General features: G+C 49.1%; 1 protein-coding gene across 2 annotated transcripts in view; it reads left to right on the top strand.

Annotated features, from left to right (window-relative positions):
* pdzrn3b (PDZ domain containing RING finger 3b) overlaps nucleotides 1-21658 on the top strand; it is a 96586-nt gene that overhangs the window by 69978 nt on the left and 4950 nt on the right. Inside the window, exons 1-4 of one of the 2 annotated variants that reach the window (XM_048253809.1) lie at nucleotides 3253-3617; nucleotides 17054-17313; nucleotides 18305-18392; nucleotides 21098-21196. In XM_048253809.1, coding sequence (XP_048109766.1) covers nucleotides 3549-3617; nucleotides 17054-17313; nucleotides 18305-18392; nucleotides 21098-21196 — 516 coding nt within the window. In that variant the 5' untranslated portion in view covers nucleotides 3253-3548. Of the gene's footprint in view, nucleotides 1-3252; nucleotides 3618-17053; nucleotides 17314-18304; nucleotides 18393-21097; nucleotides 21197-21658 lie in introns of those variants that run through there. The other variant, XM_048253808.1, reaches the window with a different exon arrangement.

The following is a 21658-nucleotide window of genomic DNA, read 5'->3' on the forward strand; positions in this document are numbered from 1 at the left end:
CCTTTTTTTTCCCTTTTTCCTCGCCGGCCCCTAAACCGTCCAAGTGGAGAGTGATGGCGTGACATTTTCACTGCCCCAGGAGCGAAATGCCGAGGTCACACCTCTATTAACACGGACGCTCACCCAGGGTGCCACACAGAGGCACTGGTTAAAAAGGAGATAAATTCTTTATGTGTCGTTATTTCTCCTGTAACCTTTTTTTCTGTGACAAACAAAACGCAGCTCCCACAAGCCCATCTCATGCTCTGGGAATGCTGAAGATGACATTTGACAGTGTTGAAGGCTGTGCTAACAGTGCTTACACAGCAATGTAGAAAACATTTTAGATGCCAGGACTAGGATAATGGTTTTTCCTCCTGGCAGGGTAACGTTGAATGTCTGCACTTGAAGACTATGATAAAAAGATAAGTAGAAAGAGCATGTGTAACTTGAGGGAGGAAGGGGGGGAGAGAGAGAGAGAGAGAGAGAGAGAGAGAGAGCGAGCTGCTGGTCCATCTGTTGCAGCAGCTTTAAGGCCAGAAGAGGAGACAACTGGTTAAGCTGGTCCATTGGGAGTGCATTGGGATGAATATGAATGATCTAGCTGGGCTTGGGGTGGGGTGTGTGTGTGTTGTGCCTGGGCTTGGGGTGGGGAAGGGAGGTGTGTGTTGGGGGGCTGTTCTGGGCTCAGTGGGCATCGAGCTGGTCTCCCTGTTGATTAAAGACAGCCATGACAGTGACCTTCCCGCCACCACCCCCATTACTTCATACGGCCTCCACTCACCAACCCGCCCCCCCACACACACACACACACACACACACACACACATACACACACACCACACAGAGCATCAATGGAGGACCTCAGCAGCGCATCTCCTTCCTTGGCTAGGGAAACTGTTGCTGTTGTTTGGTAGCGTGCTGTAAGCCAGGCTGTTAATCACACACTTGAGGATTCCTCGCCTGAAACGAACCGGGGTTTCTGAACTCTGCGGGCTGAGGACGTTCATTTGACGAATGTGCCGATGTGACCACATCGGATCTGTTTTTGCGTTTGCGTGAGAATAAATCAGTTTGTGTTTGTGAGCCACATGAAACTGACACACACACGCCGTAAATATATCCCGAGGCAAGATTGCGATATTTTGAGATGTGCTGCCAAATCTCTTTTAAGGCCTTTGTGGATTTACTTCTCATGGAGCTCTTTCTTGGCTCTAGTTTCTGTTTGAAGGGAGCGTCTAATGAATGGAAGCGGCTCGGCTCGGTTATTAAATGATCTCCGTATGATGGCAAGATGAGCAGAGGGGGGGGGGAGAGCTCAGACACTAATCCCGGCTGCTGATTCAGGCAGAGCCTCAGACAGACTTTGAGCCATTGGGACCAGGGTTAGCAAGAAGGCCTGGGGAAGCCATCACTGAAGAGCTATGGTTGTAGAAACCAGATATGTTTCCAGGGCCTCCCCTCCACGCGATCACGTGATGTCAGGATCTCAGGTGACGCTGCACGATTTTTCACGCCGGAGTCGTGGGAATGAAGATGACTATCTGTGGCAAAAGCTTTGAGCGATCCATTCAGGAAATAATGATCGAAAACTGGTGAGGATAGCGGTGGGATTGTGATCTAGGAGCCTTGCGGCAAATGTTGAGTTTCCCTTCCATTCGCAATGTTCTACCCAGCGACAACAGGATGTGGCAGGATTCTCAGCGCCGATACGGATCGGTGTGGAAGCGTCTGGTCAGAGGTGAAAAATCCACCGTCCATCCCGGCGTCGCTGGAACAACAGCAGCGCTCGCCCTCTGGGGAGCCATCAGGCGAGGGAACGCACACAGGTATGCAAGGCCTCACTTCCTGTCTGGCCCTGCCCAGCCGCTGGCGTCCCCGTGAGGGGCCAAAGAGCGAGAGGGACCTCGGAGAGCAGACTAGGTGGAGGCCCGCTAAGCCCGCATCTGAAATAATATTTCCTCAAGTGATAACCTCTGGGTAGAGCGCTCGGGCTGGAATTCGGTCCCGAGCTGATGTCTTTGGCAGGCCGTCGTGTGGGTTAGCGGCGGTGGCTTTTCTCCCGGAGCTGTAATGAAACTCCTGTCACGCTACAAGCACATCATGCGTTTCAGTGCAGTGAGCAATGTAGTGCGCAACTAGCACTGTGGGTCAAATTTCTGACCGCTGTCCCCTCGTTGGTTTTGGTTATGAATTTTTCAATTGTAGCCGCCATAGCTAGCAAACTGGAACATGGCCCAGCGTCAAGCAGTGACGCACAAGCTGTGGCCTGAAATAGGGATGTCCGATGCACACAGAAGGGAAGGAGGATGGTGGGGGGACAGCAATTTGTGGTGACCAGTGTTTTCTTTCCTCCTGCTTGGGCTCTAACAAGCGATGCCATCCGACACCGCTCCCGCTAATTGGCATTTGCGTTTGGTTGGCTGCATGGCACCAGAGTGGTGGTGGCGGGCCGATGCCAGGTCGCCACCGCCACCGTCGTTGTCACCGCCAGAGCCGTTTCTTTTGTCGTGCCGTGGCGCAGCAAGAGGGCATCTTAGTGACCGAGGGACTCCAACGCGGATGGGAAACAGCCGTGGAGAATCGCATGTCACTTCCCATCACCCGCTCGGCTTGCTGCGCTCTCGGGTCGCAGGCTGCCCATGAGGTTCCGTCCACGCATTCTAACTGGGCTTGGCCCAGGGCCCACTGATTAGTGGACATTGTAAAGCAATCGGGCCGACGAAAGCTTCGAGAATCCCTTTTTCCCCCCTTTACGGAGTCCTTCATTCGTAAACTGTCCCCTTTTTCCGCGATACGGACTCGGATAGTGTACATGAAACGGAGGCCAGTGTACATGAAATAGGTTTCTTGTTTTTGGTTTAATAATGAGGCTCTTTCTTGTCTTTTTTTCTTATTGTAAGATAAAGGAATCAAAAAATTAATTTGTTTTGTTTTGACGGAGAGTCATACACTTTTGTCTCTGCCACACAATGCTTGTAACGATTGGTTAATTGGTTCAACTCGGGCCGGCTTCCACTGCGCTCTCACAGCCCCTCTCTACGCTCACTCCCCCTTCTCCCTTTCCTTTGAGGAAGCCCCCTCATGCATATTCAACAGGCCTGCTTAATATTCATGAGTGGGAGTATATAAGCCGTGCAGCGTGGCTGGCCCGGGCAGCTAGAGTGGAACAGAGACGCTCGTCTGAGGGAGGAGGAAAGTGAGTGAGAAGGGGACAGGCTGACCATCGTGGGAGCACACACACACGCACACATTCACACACACACACTGGAGTGTGCCAGGCTTCAGGCTCCAAGTAAATCCTCCTCCTCCCCCCCTGGAAGATAAACCCATTTGCTCAGGCAGAGCAGTGGGGAGTGCAGAGGAGTGGACAAGAGTGGAACGGGCTCAGGAGCGGACACATGTGAGCCAGCTCAGAGTGGACACAGACAACCCCTCTCTCTCTCTCCCTCTCTCTCTCTCTCTCTCTCCCTTTCTCTCCCTCTCTACCTCTGTGGTTCCCTCCTTCTCTCCATCACTCTTGACTGCCTTGCCTGAGGGAAGGACTGGATGCTGAGGGTTTGGTCACCATGGGATGCAGCCTCTGTACCCTCCAGAAGCCTGAGGAGCAATACAAACTACTCTATGAAGTCTGTCAGGTACGGTTGCTCGGCGTCGCTCGCGTGCCAGCTGTCCTGCCTCGCGGGACTGACCTCGCTGTTTGGGAGGATAGAGCTTCTGTTTGTTCTGTGTTCTCATTACAGGCTGGCATCCGAAAAGTGTCTCTCAGCCTTTGTTTTTCTTTCTCACATGTTTGAGGACCTCTTAGAGTCATGAGACTTGTGCACAGTGTGTCGTATTTTGGTGTGCAGTCTAAAGTGGTGTGTTAATGTCACCTGCTGAGGGGATTTTTGTTTTGTCTGCTATGGGGTTTTCGAAGTTGAAGAGAAGTGGAAGTGATTGTGTTGTTTGGCCAAACTCTGGAGGAGAGTTTGTGAAGAGCTTGTGGAAAGTTTGCTGGACATTTTTATGAAGTGTTTGTGAAGGTGCTTTGGGAATTCACGGAGCACTCTTGGAAGACTCCATGTCTGATGAAGAGAGCTGTTTTAGATTTGATGGAGTGGGAACGTTATTCACAGAGTGCCTCTGTTGTGGGCAGATCCTCATTGTCCACTAAATGCTGACTCTGCCTCTTTGGTCAGTCACCTCAATTTGACTTTTAGGTTTTTTAGACTTTTAGAACTTGAGGTTATTTTTAAGAAAGGGATCACACCCACATTTTGTGAAAGTTTTTATTGTTATTATTTAGTCTGGCTAAGCTCTTTACTATTGTGCTCTTCATGTGTCCCTCTACAAGCAGTTGTACTGATGTGAAATACTTTATTTTAAGTGCATGTAGTTAGATTATAAAGTATTCCATACATTTCAGCAAATTATTCCCAACTTCACTAGAGCGTAACTGTTTTGAATAATTATCAGGCTTTTACAGCAGGAAGTATTCAATTCCTTGTTGCCTTGTATCCCAATGATCCTGAATGCCCAGAGGCTAAGTGACATGATGAAATTAATCTGAGTTAGTGGGGATGCAAGTACTGTAGATGCCTTTCTTAAAATATTACCAGAGATGTCCTCTGATGAACCTTATGTCTTCTCTAGTTGTTTTCTAGAGCATATCTCTTGATGTACACATTTTGCGTTCACGTGTTGTGTTATGTTGTGTTGTTTAGCAAGTGTATGTGTTTGTGTTTGTGTTGCTGTGTGGCAGAAGTTGTCCATACATATGCATGCATTTGTGTGTACTAGTATGACGTATCTTGACTTGGCATTAGTTCCCTACCATTCGTTTCATAATGACTGTTTGCTTTTACTGCCCCGTCTTGAGTGTTGACAGAAGGCACTGAAAGAGCAAGTGCCAGATGCCATTGTGCTTTATGTGAGTGGCCAGGAGGGGGAGCCTCTGGTGATTTGCCTCAGTCATTGTTTAACCATGTCCTCACCCTCTGTCTCTTGTTGATCCATCGCCGCAGCCTGTCTCTGTTATCTCCCGTAATCTGAATTGGATTTACAAACACCAGTGAGTGGATTGCGGCTCGTGTTTTAACAAGATTGCCGCCATCGTTTTAATCTGCCTTACACTACTGGAGCCCATCAGCCCGAGACGATCCAGCTTAAAAGAGAAGTGTTTGTGTGAATTTACATGCTGAAAGTGGACAGCATAACAACACCACATGCCATTTTCTTAACTTCAGTTAGAAAAACGGCCACTGGCCGCTGTGCATTGTGTGTCCACAGAGCAGCCAGGTGCGGGTGGGGGTCATTTTGGCTGAAGAGCGCGTGCTGGTCGCTGTCTGAATTAAGCCAAGCTAATGAGTGCTAGCAGCACTCATCCCCCTCATTACTGAGGGCCGGAGCTGTTCCTTCACATTAGCCCCCGCCATGACAGGCCCACTCTGGCCATTGTGTCGGCTCCTGCCGCCAGCCCTTTGATCACACAGGGGTGTGTTTTTAAGAGAAGACTAAAAGGGTTTGGGGCCAGTCGCTGTCACTGCCACTGAGGGCTGTATCAGTGGACGTCTATTTTGTAATGCTAAACACTCTTTGATACTCTCTGTGTGTGTGTGTGTGTGTGTGTGTGTGTGTGTTTGATACAGCATCATTAAGCAGGTGAATTGCACTAATCAGATGTCCTGTGTCCTTTAAAAGAAATGGAATAAAAAAAGAGGAGAATAAATGTCATGGGGTGAGGTTGGGGGTGGGGTGATGATGAACAGATACAGACATCTCTTTGTCCAACTCTTCCGTTTACCACACTAGGACTGTCCTGCTGCCTGTCAATTATCTCTGATTGGCAGGCTGCGAGCTGACGGAACCCTGCTGACTGTCTAATGGCTCTCTCTCTCTCTCTCTCTCTCTCCCTGGTTTGTCACTGCCAATTAATCCTACCGGTAGCAGTAGCAGCACTTGACCAGGCACAGGTTCAGATCAGCAGGCAAAGGCAGTCCAGCTTGTTTAACATGGATCCTCATTCGTCATCACAGATCAAACTCAGACGTGATCCTGCACCAACCTCTGATACCTGTGGCCAGGGAAAGAAAATAGCCCTCACTTGGGATTCACCTGATTCAGTTGCTCATGTCTGGACTGATAGAGAGGGAGAGAGAGAGAGAGAGAGTTCCCTTAAAGAAACACACACACACACACACACACACACACACACACACACACACACACACAGTGTATGTAGATAGGAGATTAGGTTGTATCTCAATGTGACATTGCCAAAATGAAAGATGAGCCGTGTGATTAAGCATGCTTAATAAAAGCAGTCCTCCCCCATGCTTTCTTGTGTTGAGGCAGTGGAACAGTGCGGCCATTCTGAGCGCTTGTCCAAGAGGCTGGGCCTGGGAGAGACAAGCTGTTATCTCCAGGTCATTAGCATGTACCTGAACTGCCTGGACAATGAGGGCCTTTGTGGTTCACACAGCCCAGAGGCCTATTAATGTAGGAAGATGAGCTCTGTCATTGTCCAGCAAACGCTTTTTTTTTTTATTATTATTATTATTCATGGTGATTGATATAAGGGGAGAGAGGGATGGAAGGAGGGAGGGAGAAGGAGATAGAGTGTGGGCCCTGGGCCACCACTGAGGTCATGTCCAATTAAAGTGCGGAGCTGGAGCTGTGTGGCGCCAGAGCTTAATCAACTGGCTGAGCGCTCATTTGAAGTGTGAAAGCGATCCAGCGCCTCTTTCTTTTCATAGCCCTACACTTTCCCATGTGTCGGGTAGACAGCCACACACACACACACACACACACACACACACACACACACACACACACACACACACACACACACCACCCACACCTCCACCATGCATGTGTCTACAGTGTTTGCAAGGTCACATGCCCACGCGAGAGGTCACATTAGCGTCTGCTGTGGTGCTCACGGCGCGTGGCACATCCGCCCACGCTTGGCCCAAGGCAGTCTGGGATATTTTTGGGGGCGGTGTGGCCGCTTGCTCTGGGCAGGAGCGGAGTGTGTGTGTGTGTCTGGAGTGTGTGTCTGGTGGATGAAGCGAGGATTAGGGATTGGCCCTACTTCAAACACAGATAATGCAAGCAGATTTCTCTTCATTAGAGGGTCAGCCAGCTGATTTCACACACACTGATGTCTGTTTACCACCCTTTATTACAAATGCCACTCCATCTTACACACACACACGTACACACACACACAGAGACTTTATGATGTTGGGTTTGGGTCAGTGTGGGATTTTTTTATCTTGTGCCGATAAGCCAACGCGATACCCTGGTAGCAATACTTTGAGAGTGGTCCGAATTTTCCACCCAATAAAAACGCGTCAAAGCAGAGGCATACATCATAAAGGACAGCTTAGGCAATTCCAAGCCCCTTTGTGATATGCTTAGGCAATGCTTCAGCCCCTCTAAATCCTCTAATGTTTGAAAATAGCCGTCCAGTTAGCGTCCATCGATTTCAATAAAGCAAGCCCTTCTAAAAGCCACTCGGAGGGGGGAAGCGTATTAGCAGGCGGGGTAAAGGCCGGGGGGCTGGAGAAGGGCCGTATTTTCCCCTCGGCTTGCCGTAATTAAATCCCAGAGAAGGCCCTCACAGTAAGCCGGCCGTAAACTCCCCGACCCACCTAACCAACTTAAAGCATTAAAAAAAAAAAAATAAAGGTCCGACTTCCAACTTCAAAGACAGGAAGGTATGCACCATACAGCGACAAGAAGCCCCTCAGGGTTGTTTTTTTCTCAAGGGGGTGGAAGGGGGCCTGTGTTGTAGAGAGCTGAAGGAAAGAGAAGGAGAAAGAGAGAGAGGGAGAGGGAGAGAATGAGAGAGAAAGCGAGGGAGAGAGAGGGAGAGAATGAGAGAGAGAGAATGAGAGAGGGAGAGAGAGGGAGAATGAGGGAGGGGGGAGAGAAAGAGAGCGAGAGAGAGGGAGAGAATGAGGGAGAGGGAGAGAGAGAGAATGAGGGAGGGAGAGAGAAAGAGAAAAAGGACGGGTTGTTTGACAGTGGCAGAGGACTTAATCTCTCTGTGAGTCCTCTCCCATAATGCCGCTGGCGCCGGCCTGTGTCTCTCTCTGCTTCATTAGAGCAGACCAGTGAAGTGACCACGCTGGCCAAGGACTCACTGGGGACGGTCACTGGCAGTCAACACCTCCCTCCCGCACTACTACACCTGGTGATGCAGCCTGGTAGTTGATTACAGAGCAAAGTAAGACCAACAAACAACAGGAACCAAACAAGACAGCTGCACACTTCATAAGTTCCTGCGTTACTGCAGACAGGTGCTATTTTAATGTCCTCCCTCTGATTCCCTAAACTCTAACTCAGTCTACCAGGCTACTCCATAATTCACTCCATGTGTCTGTGTGTGTGTGTGTGTGTGTGTGTGTGTGTGTGTGTGTGTGTGTGTGTGTGTGTGTGTGTGTGTGTGTTTTTGTGTGTGTGTAGTACTGTATATGTAAATACATCAGTGACATCGGTTGGAGCTTGTCAGCTCAGTGAAGGGGGGGGGGTGTCGGTACTCATCTGACTGACAGACTCGCCGGCAGGGCGGAGCAGACCTGACAGACAGCCGGGACCCCCCCCGCACTCTGGCACTCTCGCCCCGGCTTCCTAATGAGGCTTGACAGAGGCGGGGTTGTAAAAACAAAGCTGTTTGCACGACGGGGGTGGGGTGGGGGTAGAGAAGAGAAGGGAAGGGAATGGGGCCCAAGGCAGCTCTCCCGGCTTAACAAGAGGCAGGTTGGTCCTGGTGGTGCGTCTGCACATCTGCTCAGCACCAGAGCAGGTGGTTAGCTGCCAACACCGCCAGGGAGCCTCCTCCAGCGCCCCCACCACCACCACCACCACCACCCTCCTCGTCTGCTCGCGTGACCGACACGGGGGTGGGGGGGGTAGAGTCACTACCCCACAAACAGACACAACATGACCGATGTATGTATTGTTTACACAGACACAGCGTGTTACATACTGTAAACACACCTAAATGGTTTAACTCACACACATGCAGTCTCTGTGCAGTTATAGGATTGATGAGGATGAGTGTACAAAACTAAAGTAAACTAAAGTGACATCATGACTTGAAAGGCCGCACGTTATTGGTATTCTCTCATGTTCCCTAAACACGAGACCTAGACATACCTGAGCCAATCATCTTGTGGCGATAGTGGTTTAGTTTTGATTTAGAATGATCAGTGCTTTCCCAAAATAGAGTAGCAATCGTATAGCCTGTGGCATCTGAGTCTTGTTAGATTAAAGGCCCACTTCCTTCCCTCGTTGCGGTTGTTTGTATAGTTGTCAGTGTTGAGAAAATTGTTCAGCTAATGAGTGGCAAACAAATCAAAGAAAGGCTTTTATAGGTTTAGTGAAATTGCATACTAAATGTGCTTTTGTGAAAAGTCTTTTGTGAAGCTTCAGCAGTGACTGACTTGTCCCTCGATAGCTCTTAGGTGTTCCGAGAGTTTTGCGTTTAAGTTTTGAGCTCAACAACCACAGCAATTTTAAACCTCATTTCCTTTCAGAGTGAAGCGCATTGTTGTGTTGCTGTATCTTGTGTTTTCCAGTAGACGTATCCATTAACCGCAATGCCAAAATGTCACAATGAAGACATTCATCTGGGGGGATAAAGATTCACTGCTCTCTCAGGAGGGTCCGCATGATTCCCTCCGCAAATGATGCGACAAGATGAACAGAGCGAATGGCCTGTGAACACGTGTTCCCTGTGAATGCCAGCCCATGTCCCCAGTGCCTCGGCTGGGCCATGAATAAAACATTCTCACTCACCCCCCATTGCAAATATAAGGGTCTTTAAGCACTTATTAAAGCGCACCAAGTCGCAGGGTCATTCAAATGCAGATGGCGGACAAGTCATTACTCCTCATTATCCTCCTGTGAGTCGAGGACCATGCATCGGTCAGAGATGGCCTCCGTTAACCCCCCCCCCCCCCCCCACACACACACACACACACACACACACACAGCCCCACGGCACAGTGGGATCAGTTAATACAGAGAGTGAGGTGTGTGGGAGGGTGACCGGTGCAAGGGGAAGCATGACCGATGAGACGGGTGGTGAAATCCCCTGCTGGTCGCCTGGGGCTGACCAGTTGTGTCCGTCACTGTCGGGCTGTTGCTGGAGAGGGTCCTGGGGTAGTTGCTGTCCCCTGTGTCATATCAATCCACAGGTCTGACCGGACCTTCTGTGTCCAGCGATGGACGACATATTGAACACGCACTGTATGACACGTGCAGACACACACGCATATACACACACACACACACACACACACACACCACACACAGCAGCTGTTGGCTCGGTGATCCCTCTCTTTTTTATTCAAATCATATCTCGGCGCATCTTCATGAAAGAGGCGAGGAGTCAGGAAAGGGCAGAAAAGGGAGAGAGAGGTGGAAGGACTGAGGAGTGGTCAAATGGTGGCATATAAAGTGGACAAGGAAGAGAGACCCACACAGATAAGCCCTCTCAGCAGAGGCCATCCCCACTCGAGTGTCTGTCTGGCTCTGCTCGGTGGGTGGACAGGATTGAGACGTCTTCATTGTTGAGGGCTGAGTGGCGCTGACAGCTAGCCTGTCTAGTCTGTCTGTCTCTCTCTCTCTTCCGCGTCTGTATCGGCACACTAATATTCTGATCTCTGCTCACGTGACCAACCCTCCCCAGGTGACTGAAGAGTCAAAAGAAAGTCAGAAAAAGAAAGTCAAAAAGCTGACTTAGCTGGCTAACTTTCATATCTATTTATATCCAAAGTGGGTCTGAAGTCTTTGTTTATTTTGATATCTGGTTAATGCATTTGCACATCTCTCGAACAACAGGACCCACTAGCTTTTTTCATAACCTAGTTATGAAGATGGTTAATTTTCTTTTCCTTTTTCTCAGCCTCACAACACTCCACTCAAGGGACGTCGAGCTTTAAACTGCTGCAGACTGAGCAGTCAAGCTGGCAAACAACATTGTCCATGTACTCATTAGAGTGTGGGAAAGCTGAGTTCTTTTTTAAGGAACTTGATGAACACCTGAAGGGCCTCTCATTAAGACAGACTGCACATGAGCAGAGGAAAACGAGAGAGAGAGAGAGAGAGAGAGAGAGAGAGATAGGGCAGGAGAGCAAAGCGAGACTAGCGCGGTATTGATTGGCCGTGTCTAGCAGAACGGGGCCTCGCTTAAATAAGATTAAGTCGAGAGTAAACAGCGGCGTCTTTTCCAGGCGGTCGTGCTCAGCTGGCATTAGAGGCTCACTGTTTCTGCCGTAATCCACGCTGAGACAACAACACGCGGCGGCATCCAGGGGCCTCCCTGTTTATTAGCCTGCCAAGGGGAGAGCCGTCTCTAGCCTCAACTCGGAAGAGGGCTTTCCCCTCCAAGACCCCCCCCCCGCAGAAGAATAGCGTAAAGACCTTCACAGGGCTCTGATAGACAGTCTGACAGTTTCTTTTCCTTCCTTCCTCTCTCTTTCTCTCTTTCTCTCTCTCTCTGTTCTTTCTTCATTTTCTTTTCCTGTCAGGACTGTTAAAATGGTGAAATAAAGGCAGGATTAACGGCGTGCCCAAACTGATCTCACCCACATTGAGACACACCGTTTGTGCCTCTCAGCTGCCTGAGCTGGCGGAGAATAAGCCTCAACGGAGCCTCGTCTCTCTCCCCAGCGCCGCAGGGCTTTCCACTCCTCTCTCTCTCTCTCCATTCTCTTCTCCAGGATGGGAGGGAAAAAGAGACCCAGGCTTTGAAGAATTGGCTCTGAGAAGTGTACTGGGCCATAAAGGAGAGGAGAGAAAGGGAGGAAGAGAGAGAGGAGGAGAGGAGAGAGGGAGAGAGAGGGAGGAAGAGAGAGGGGCAGTTTGTGCCATCTGAGGCCCACAGAGTGGACATTTATAGACCTGAGTTGTGCAGGATTTTCCAGCTCTTTTTAGCAAAGTGAAAGGCTGTGTTGCTCTTTCTTTTGTTTCTCTATTTGTGGTGGTGGTGTTGCACTCAGATTATGCACAGATCCACTGACTGCCTCAGTCAGCAGCACAAAGCAAGTTGAAATCTGTGTACCTTTAAACAGACTCAATTATTCTGTTATAGTTAATGAAGCTTCACAACCACAGACAGATAGACAGATAGATAGATGTAGATAGATAGATAGATACTTTATTGATACCCAAGGGGGAAATTCAAGGTCTCAGTAGCATACAGACATTATACACAACATGCACTTACAGCAGAAAAAGTAATATAAGTATATAAATATAAATATAGATATGTTAGTTTGCAGCAGGTCAGACTTTTGGTACGTGTGCTATGAAAGGACAAATTGGCTTGGTACAAAGACATCCCTCTGTGTGAAGCATGCAGAGGTGATGCCTGGTGGTGATAGTCAGGCTGTGGTGGTTCTTTAGTTGAGTATCTGAGGGTTGCAGACTGTGGATGCTCCCTAGAGTGCTTACTAACTTGTGAATGCCCATTCTTTTTCTAGTCTTTAGAAAGACTACTCCAGTGGGTTTTACAAAAAGAGACATCAGCCACCCTCCACCCCCCACCCTCCCATCATTGTGTTGAGGAGCCAGGGACGCGCTGCGCTGAAGGCCGGTTCTGGGAGAGCGGTCCGTTGGCCCTGCTGTGCTGTGGGCAGAGGCAGGCCAGGCTGCTGGAGGGCCGCAGCTCCGTCCTGCTGGGAGGAGCTCCTTCAGTGTTTGTGGAAGCAGCACGGCTCCAACCATGGGCCGTGTCAGAGGTGAACCGGTTGAATGGGGGCGCCAGGGGAGGTGGAGTTGGGTGAGGGGGGCTGAGATGGGGTGGGGTGTGGGGTAACAAGGCATGTTGGGACTCCCCCCCTCCCCCTCTTCCTCCTCCTCTGGTAAGGGGTTGGGAAGCCTTCAGCAAGTGCGCCGAGGTGGAACTCTCCGGTGCTTTTGTCAGTGGGTCACTGCCTCTCGCCGAGCTGTGGGAATCCTGCGCTCTGAGGCTTCTCCAGAGGAGAGAGAGACAAAGAGAGAGAGAGAGAGAAAAAGAGAGACAAAGAGAGAGAGAGAGAAAAAGAGAGACAGAGAAAGAGAGAGAAAAAAAGAGAGACAAAGAGAAAGAGAGACAGAGAGAGACAGAGAATGAAGAGAGAGAAGTGTGTACTACTCTCTGTTGAATACACTGATATAGACAAACACATTGTGTATGAGATGTGTGTGGAATGGAATGTGTTTTCAGTGATACAAGAGCAGGAGGATATTACACACCCCAGGGGAATGGTATGGCAGTTGTGTCAGTAATGTGTGAGGAGGATATGGCATATTGTTCATTTCGCCTTCACGTAACTTTATGAAAAAACATTTCTCACATAATTTCCCTAAATCAGGGACTCGCTCCAAACTCCAGCCCCGCTCTCATTCCGAGTGCTCGGCGTTGCAATTATTTGATGCAAATTTTCTTCAAATCTTGAAAGCTATTACTTTTTTGGGGAGGCTAAGTTTTTGATGGCTCAAATGTGGAAAGAGGGACGAGCCCAATTTAGATGATCCAATTATGCCTGCAGCCTAGATTAGGATTAATCCTTTTTGGTTATTAGTGGAGAGCGCACACAACCTCTTCAGAGTTAAGGCAGAGTGATTCCCACCCCCCGACTTCCCCATAAGTATATGCATCTCTCGGTTCAATCCCATGTTCTGAAAATGAGGAATGTTGCTTTTGCGAAAGGGTAATGGTGCCAGACGTGGTGAATGTTTTTATCAAATTCATGCTATTCATTGCCTTCCCCCAGCACAAGGTTAGCCCCGAGTAGATAGCAGAATGGACGTGTTGTGGACGTGGCTGTCACTCATTGCTGTTAGTAGGCCACTGCTGCAGCTTGTGAATGACTGATATGAACTAGAAAATGCATCAGCGAAATGCAGTTTATCAGAAAATGAATCCCTCAACTTGGATGTTTGTGTGTGTGTGTGGGGGGGGATGGGATTCTGTATGTGTGTGTGTGTCTGTGTGTGTGTGTCTGTGTGTATGTGTGTGTGTGTCTGTCTGAATGTGTACGTGTGTGTGTGTGTCTGTGTCTGTATGTGTGTTCTGTGTGTGTACACATGTGTGTGTGTGGTGTGGAGGTCAGAATAGGCAGTCACAGAGAGACTGTAACCTCAGGTAATATCAGAGGCAGACACAGCAGCGTTGCATCACTTGAGTTTCCTGTGCATCCTGCCCATTTCATCATCCGCGTAGGAAAACACACAGCCCCGCACACAGCTTTGTGTTTGTCTGCATGCGTGTGTGTGTCTGTGGAGGCAGAGTGTACACACACACACACACACACACACACACACACACACAAGAGCAGAGGCATGGAGAGCAGAGGAGTGTTTGAAAATGAGAAGTGCCCCAGGCTCAGATCATATCAAAGCAGACATGCAGTCAGGAATAACAAATGAACAAATTCCAAACACCCAAGCTGACTGAAAGTGGATCTGTTCGGGAGGACTGGGTGCTGTGGGGTGAGGGTTGCAATGTGTGTGTGTGTGTGTGTGTGTGTGTGTGTGCGTGTGCATGTGCGCACGCGCTTCTGATAAAGCACACTGCTCTTAGCTGACCCCTAGCTCTAATACGCAGCCAGCAGGAGAGACAGCCCAGTCCTCGGTGTCACCATCCCTGTGAGAGGCTGCCTGGCCAGATGGATTGCTTGCCACCTCCGAATGCTCTCTTGTATCCAATTTTGCATTTCCAGAGATGGAACAGTCTCCGACTCTGCCACAGCATCTCTTGGTTCCTTTGATATGCAATTCAGTGTTCAATTCATGCCATTCTATTCAGTTGATCAGTAGAAGCTTCTAAACACAATACTTGTTACTGCATTTTAACAGGGTATTCATCTAAACTTGTGTACCCATCAAAACAAAACTAGTGGGTTTTTTTGCATCGTCCATTGTCAGGTACGTTAATAGTCAACATATCTCAGAGTGTATGTCACTGGAGTGCATTAACCCAGAAATGAACAACATGGTCATTGGAAATCCACCCCCCCCCCCCCCTTTAGTTATACGAAATACTTTGCAAATAAGACTTTGTAAAATGGAACAAAAAATGCATTTGATTTCAAATGAGCTGTTTTGAATCAACTTTAATACTCCATCCAACCTTGCAGCGAATGGGCACAATGTGCTGAGATCTTGAGGAAGCTCAAACCCCTCCCTCCCTCCTCCTCGCTCTGTTCATGATCCGAAGGCAATTAGTCTCTCGGGCGCGTGCGTCTCCCCTCGGCCCCCTGCACCCATTAATCTCCGAGTTAGCATAGTGTAGCGCACTGTGGTGCAGTGCGCCCAGATCATCTCCACGAGGGAGAGGACACGTTCTTCACCGACTCGCTCAAAATTATTTAGCTAAATAAGGGTCACTTGGATCTGACAGGCTAATGACCCTGATAAATTGCTCAATGTAATTAGCGTCTTTTTTCTGCTTAGCAGAGCTTTGACCCCGTTAAACAGTCAGACAGTAAAAGGTTATCAGACATCGAAGAAGGAGGATAGGAATGACTAACTGCATGACTCATCTGTGCGGCTCTACCAGGATGTTTTTTTTTTTTAAAATTCGGTTCCCTGGTTCGTTTTTCTTGTTCTTCTTGTTCATACTTGTTTGTTTTGGTTTTGTTTTGCTATTTGACTGTTTGTTGTAGAGTTTCCCTTTTTCCCCACACAGTGGTGACGAATGGTCCTGTTTTCATCCACTCCTCCCTGGAGAAGTGTGTGTGTGTGTGTGTGTGTGTGTGTGTGTGTGTGCACTTGTGTGTGTGTGCGTGCGTGTGTGCGTGCCGAGTCGTCTCTATCAGAGCAGCTCGCTGTGCCTAGGCTGTTGGCTGAGCGTAAATAAAGAGCGTAGTCTGAACTGCTGGGAGACCATGAGAGAGTGACACATTCTCCTCCAGCATGCAGCTCATCTGCACACACTGTGTGTGTGTGTGTGTGTGTGTGTGTGTGTGTGTGTGTGTGCATGCGATAGCTGCTGGGAGGCCATGAGAGACTGACCGCATGTTCTCCTCCTCATCTGCACACAGGCAGCCCTGCCCTGGACGGCCCAGAGAAACGAGGCTCAGTCACTCGTGGAGTGGCTCGTTAAAGCATCAGCAGGCCTTTCAAAGTGGCCTTGTTAAACTGAGTCGTCATGCCAACTCTCAGATGCCCGTAGAAAAGAGAGCAGCGAGGTTGAGACAGTGCAGTGCACAGCCTCTGTGGTTTCTGCGGGTTGCTCTGCGGTCTGCACACACACCATATGCCCAGCACCCGCCGGGCCTTCAGCAGTCCTGTTTGAACCACGGAGAGAGAGGAAATAACTGCGAACCTCTGAATGTTTTCAGAATCAGTGGGGATTGCAGTTTTCCATATGGTTGGTCAACGGAGCCTTGAAAGGTCTCTCACGCTCAACCAGCGTTACTAGCCGATCCTCTGCCCAGACCCAGTGGTTTGTAGCGGGGCCAGCCGTCACGGTACATATGTGTCCACTTCGTCGATATGTGTATTTGACGACTCACGTGTCCGAGTACAAGAGTAGCAGTCAGTAGGACTATTCATTTATCGGTTTTCCACCAACACAGTTCCACTGCTGCTTTGGACTCAGTGGCAAATCTTGACCCACTTCTTTGCATCTCCACACACACAGACCTGGCTCTCGGTCAGGAGAACTGGTTCCAACTCAGCACCATCCCCTTGCTGGTCTAGAATCAGGAGCCGGTTATGTCAGGGATTGTGTGTTGGATTATTGTGACCATTTTCTTTTTTTTTTTAATTGGCTCGATGACTTTACTTTAAACTTTTCATTTTAATGTTACTATAATGTTTATTGATGTCATTTTAAGTCGCTTTGGACAACTGAAAAGCATCTGCTAAGAACCCTAAACACAAACAAAAGCACAATATATCTGCCCTGTCTATAGGTGTTTGATTCCTGAACACACCGCCTTTGTGAGTCCTTGTCGCTCTGGGTAGTGGTTAGCAGAGAACAGTCCACAGCTAAATATCGGTCACCTTTACCTCTACATGTCCAAGTGCTAGTGTATGAGTACTGTAAGCGCCCTCACCGCGTCCCTCCTGTCTGTGTCCTGTGCAGGTGAACGGTAAGGACCTGTCCAAGGCGACGCACGAGCAGGCGGTGGAGGCCTTCCGGAACGCCAAGGAGCCCATCATGGTGCAGGTGCTGCGGCGGGCCCCTCGGCCCAAGCCGGCAGGCCCCGTGGGGGACATGCAGGTGGTGGACATGGCCACGCAGACGGAGATCACCTTCCAGCACATCATGGCCCTCAGCAAGCTGCCCACTGCCGCCAGCCCACCACCCGTTACCGTGCTCGAGCAGTACCTGCTGCCTGAAGAGTGAGTCTCTCAGATACACACACACACACACACACACACACACACACACACACACACACACACACACACACACGGAGTGAGTGTCTCAGAGGTTCGACTCCACATACTGTTAAATTGTTTTACTTCTGCTACTTCATACCTTGCCCTGGATTTGGCGCTAGATAAAGGAGTCTATGAAAAGAACTTATGAATAGTTTTACATATCAAACAGGAAGGTTTAGTGTGTTTATTCCAGAGACAATCATTTGGTAATTGTACTCTTAAGTTACACAGCGTTAAAAAGTATTCCACATTCAGCCTTGGCTCTCTTTGACCTTTGTATCTGACCTAACTCACACTAGTGTATAGTGTGAATGGGGAACACTGGTGTGCCAGGGGCAGGGCTACCACACACCTGTGCAGCAGCACCTGTTCATTAGTGACCAGGGACAGGAGGCTCGGGGCACAGGACCAAATGGAGTTGTCCTCTTTAATTTGAGAGAGCGGACAAAGGACTCCGCAGGGCTGTCACCTTCCATCTCTCTCGCTCTCTCTCTCTCTCTCTCTCTCTCTCTCTTTCCCTCTTTTTTTCTTTTTACCTGAATGGTCAAAGGTGATAACTTGAATTGATTTTGCTACTTAATTAAAAAACACAATCTTCACATTAAACTACAACCCCCAGGCTTACCTCTCTGGTTCCCTCGTGCTCCCTCTTCCTTTTAGTGGGTCACAGTACATGGATCATTCCTGCTCAATTATCTACCCCTCAGCCCCTTACCAATGAAAGAAAGTGGTTTGTGAGTGTGAAAGCTGTGCATACATGTGTATTTTCTTTCCTGAGGGAATTAAGACTGAGTTGATCACAAGAACAAAAAATGCAGGACAGTCTCAGGACAGGACACAAGAACCATTACACATCATTCAGTCCTGGTGCTGCTAAAAAAGCATGTCTTCTCAGGCGTGGCCCTTTGGGTGTCATTGTTAAATGTGGTGTGTGTGTTGTCACCCTCAGACACTCTCCTGCACATGAGTACTTTGACCCTGCGGACTTCCTGGAGGGCATGCAGCAAGAGATCGAGCGTGAGGAGCTGGAGTATGAGGCAAGGATACACAAAGGCACACACACACACACACACACCCACACACACACACCACACACACCACACACACAAACACACACACCACATACACACACATACACACACACACACACACACACACACACACACACACACACACGTACACGCACATGCACACATACACACACACAAACACACACACACACACACACGTACACGCACATGCACACATACCCACGCTCACACACAAACACAGTGCAGCTCTCCTCTCATGACATCAGTGAAGATTTAAGCTGAGACCAGAGACGCCACATCAGTCTCCCTCGGCCTGAAGTGGCCCCATCTGCCCACTACCTAGCTCCCTTCTCTTCAAATCTCTGTTTGTCTGTCCACTAAAATGTCCATCTGTCTTTGTCTCTCAGTCTGCCTGTCTGCAGTCTCTCCCAGTCTCTTGTCTGTCCCGTAATGTCCTCCTCTGTCTGGGTGTGTCTGTCTGTGCATAAGTGCAGTTGTTTATGTCTCCCATTCTTTCTGCCAATGTGTGTGCACAGTGTATTGACTGTCTGACTTAATGTCTATGCGCTAATGTGTCATTTCCTGTACATTTCTCTGTTTGTCTGTGTATGCGCTGTCTGCCTGTCTGTCTGTCTGTTAATCGGTCAGCCACTGTGCGTGTCTGTCTGTTAGCTGCACTGCGTCCATTTGCTGTGATCTATCTCTGCCCTGATGAGCTCAGCCAACACACGCTCCCCTCGGCCTCCTAAAGAGCTCGGAGCGGTCAGGGCCAGACAGGAGTCGAGTGACTCGTGTGCTTTCCATGCGGCCAGCAGATGCCAGACGCTGACATCCATTAGTTATTTGTGACGACGCCGAGTGGTTCTCTCCTCAGCAACGATCAAGCCGCGTTCGAGTCGCTATTGAGCCGGTGTTGTTCCAGGCTTGCCGTGCCCTGGCCCATCCAGACCAGAGGGGGGGGGGGGGGGGGGTAATGAGATGGAAGGGATAATACAGGATGAGTGATGGGGCCGATAATGAAGATGTGCGTTAACGTCGCAGAGATGGGGCACTGATGAGCGTGCAGGAAGGAGATAGGGGCCCGCAGGGTCATGGCACTGCTGCAACCGCATTAATAACACAGCCTGAGAGAGAGTGGGGGAGAGAGAGGGAGGGAGAGATAGACAGAGATAGGAGAGAAAGAGAGAGAGGTGAAGTTCAGGCTCATCACTCAGGACAGATGCACAGCGTCCTTCTTTTGACCTCTTCACCAGAACCCCACCACCACCACCACCACCACCACCACCTCCCTCCCACACGCACCCACCACCTACTGACAGAGATCAATGATCAAACACCCTCGCAAACACACACACACACACACACACACACACACTCTCTCTGATGCCCCAGACTGTGCCCGAGCTGCCCCGAACAGCGGGCTGCCTCTTGTTTCAGCTGATGAATGGGCACCTTCCCCTCGGAGCAAGGATAATAGGAGTGACCTTCAGGCCTTGCACATAGCAGACCACCACCCCCCTCCCTGCCCAGTCCAGTCCACGCTGCTGCTGCTGCTGCTCCACTCCGCTCCGCTACCCTACGCAAACCCTCGAGTCCGCTCAGAACCTAGAACACGTAATAGGGTTATGTAATACTCTTAAGGAGCTTTTCCACATAGTTCCACAACAGAGGTGTGGAATGGAGACTCTGTGGAAAGGTCAGCCTTTGTGTCCAGGACTTTCACTGAGAGGCGGGTGGGTGTTGGGGGTGTAGAGTAAGAGCAGGTGTAGTCGGTTATAGATTAACTGTGTATGTGTATGTTTGTTTGTGTGTGTGTGCGGTGTGTGTGTGTGTGTGTGTGTGTGTGTGTGTGTGTGCGGTATGTGTGTGATTGTTAGTGTGGTTGTGTGTGTGTGTGTGTGTGTGTGTGTGTGTGTGTGTGGTTGCGGTATGCGTGTGATTGTTTGTGTGGTTATATGTGTGTGTGTGAATGAGACTGGACTGTGTGCTGGTCTGTAACTATGCTGATTGCGGTGGGGTGGGTCCGGGGGTGGGCAGCTGGTGGTGCATTCCTGGGCAGCTCATCAGGCCTGGAGTGCGTGTTTGGGGTTTGGGGAGATTAGGGCAGATTTCAGCACTCAACTACAGGACAGAGCAGGGCTCAGGAGTCTTAACTCTCTCTACTCCTCCAGCCTTCCCCCAACACACACGCACACACACGCACACACACACACGCACACACACACACACACACACACACACCTACGCTGATTACACACACACACTTTCACTGATTACACACATACACACATGCAGACACACACTCACACACAGATACGCATGGTATTTTATCCATACTTAAATACACAGGAATTTATATGTGTGTGTGTGTGTGCACTCACTAAGACATTGCACAATTCCCTTGAGAAGAGGTATTTGTGTGTGTAGGCCCAGATTGCAGTGGTAATGACAAGACGATGAATGATGCTATGCTTAATGGGAAATGAGCTTATCTGCTTGTCTGCTTTCTCCCTCGCTCTTACGGCAAGCAGCAAGCCCCAGTTCAAATGAACTCCATCCCATATCTCAGCCAAATGCTGCTTTAAGATAAAGTTGTGAGTGTTCAGCAGGATTAGCTTTATGTTTTAACACTGCTTAGCATAAAGCTGTTACGCACTCCACACTCAAAATTCTTTTCCTTTTTTGGATGCTTTTTTTCATGTTCGATCCAGGAAGTGGATTTATACCGGTCGAACATTCAGGATAAGCTGGGTCTGACCGTGTGCTACAGAACCGACGACGAGGACGAGACTGGGATCTACGTCAGTGAAGTACGTGAAATTAACACAGACATATTTTTGCCAATCAGTTCTTTCATAGATTGAATTTGAATCAGATTGAATCTTTGCAACCAGCCACTATAAGTGAGACACTGTTCCTGTGATGGGTATTTGAGCTAAAAAAATAGATTATGGTAACATATCGTCATTTATCATAGCAGCTCTGTGCTTTTGAAACATAAAAAATGTTTTGATAAGAGATTTTCTTTTACCCCAGTCAGAAATCATTCTACAGTGCCTAAAAAAAATGGACTGGTCTGTCTGTCTACTAAATAGATGTTCGAAAGTGGTTTGGCCTAGTTATTTATTAGGATGTGAATGAAATCTATAAAAGTAAAAGATAAAAATATGTTCATGTTATGCTATATAGAATTAGCCTGACGAGCCAGACCCACATTAAAATGTAGGGTCTGGGCACTCACCGTTCGCAGTGCTCAGTCCGAGGGGCGGGAT

This window comes from Alosa alosa, chromosome 10 (genome assembly GCF_017589495.1).
Source record: "Alosa alosa isolate M-15738 ecotype Scorff River chromosome 10, AALO_Geno_1.1, whole genome shotgun sequence".
Classification (NCBI taxonomy): Eukaryota; Metazoa; Chordata; class Actinopteri; order Clupeiformes; family Clupeidae; genus Alosa; species Alosa alosa.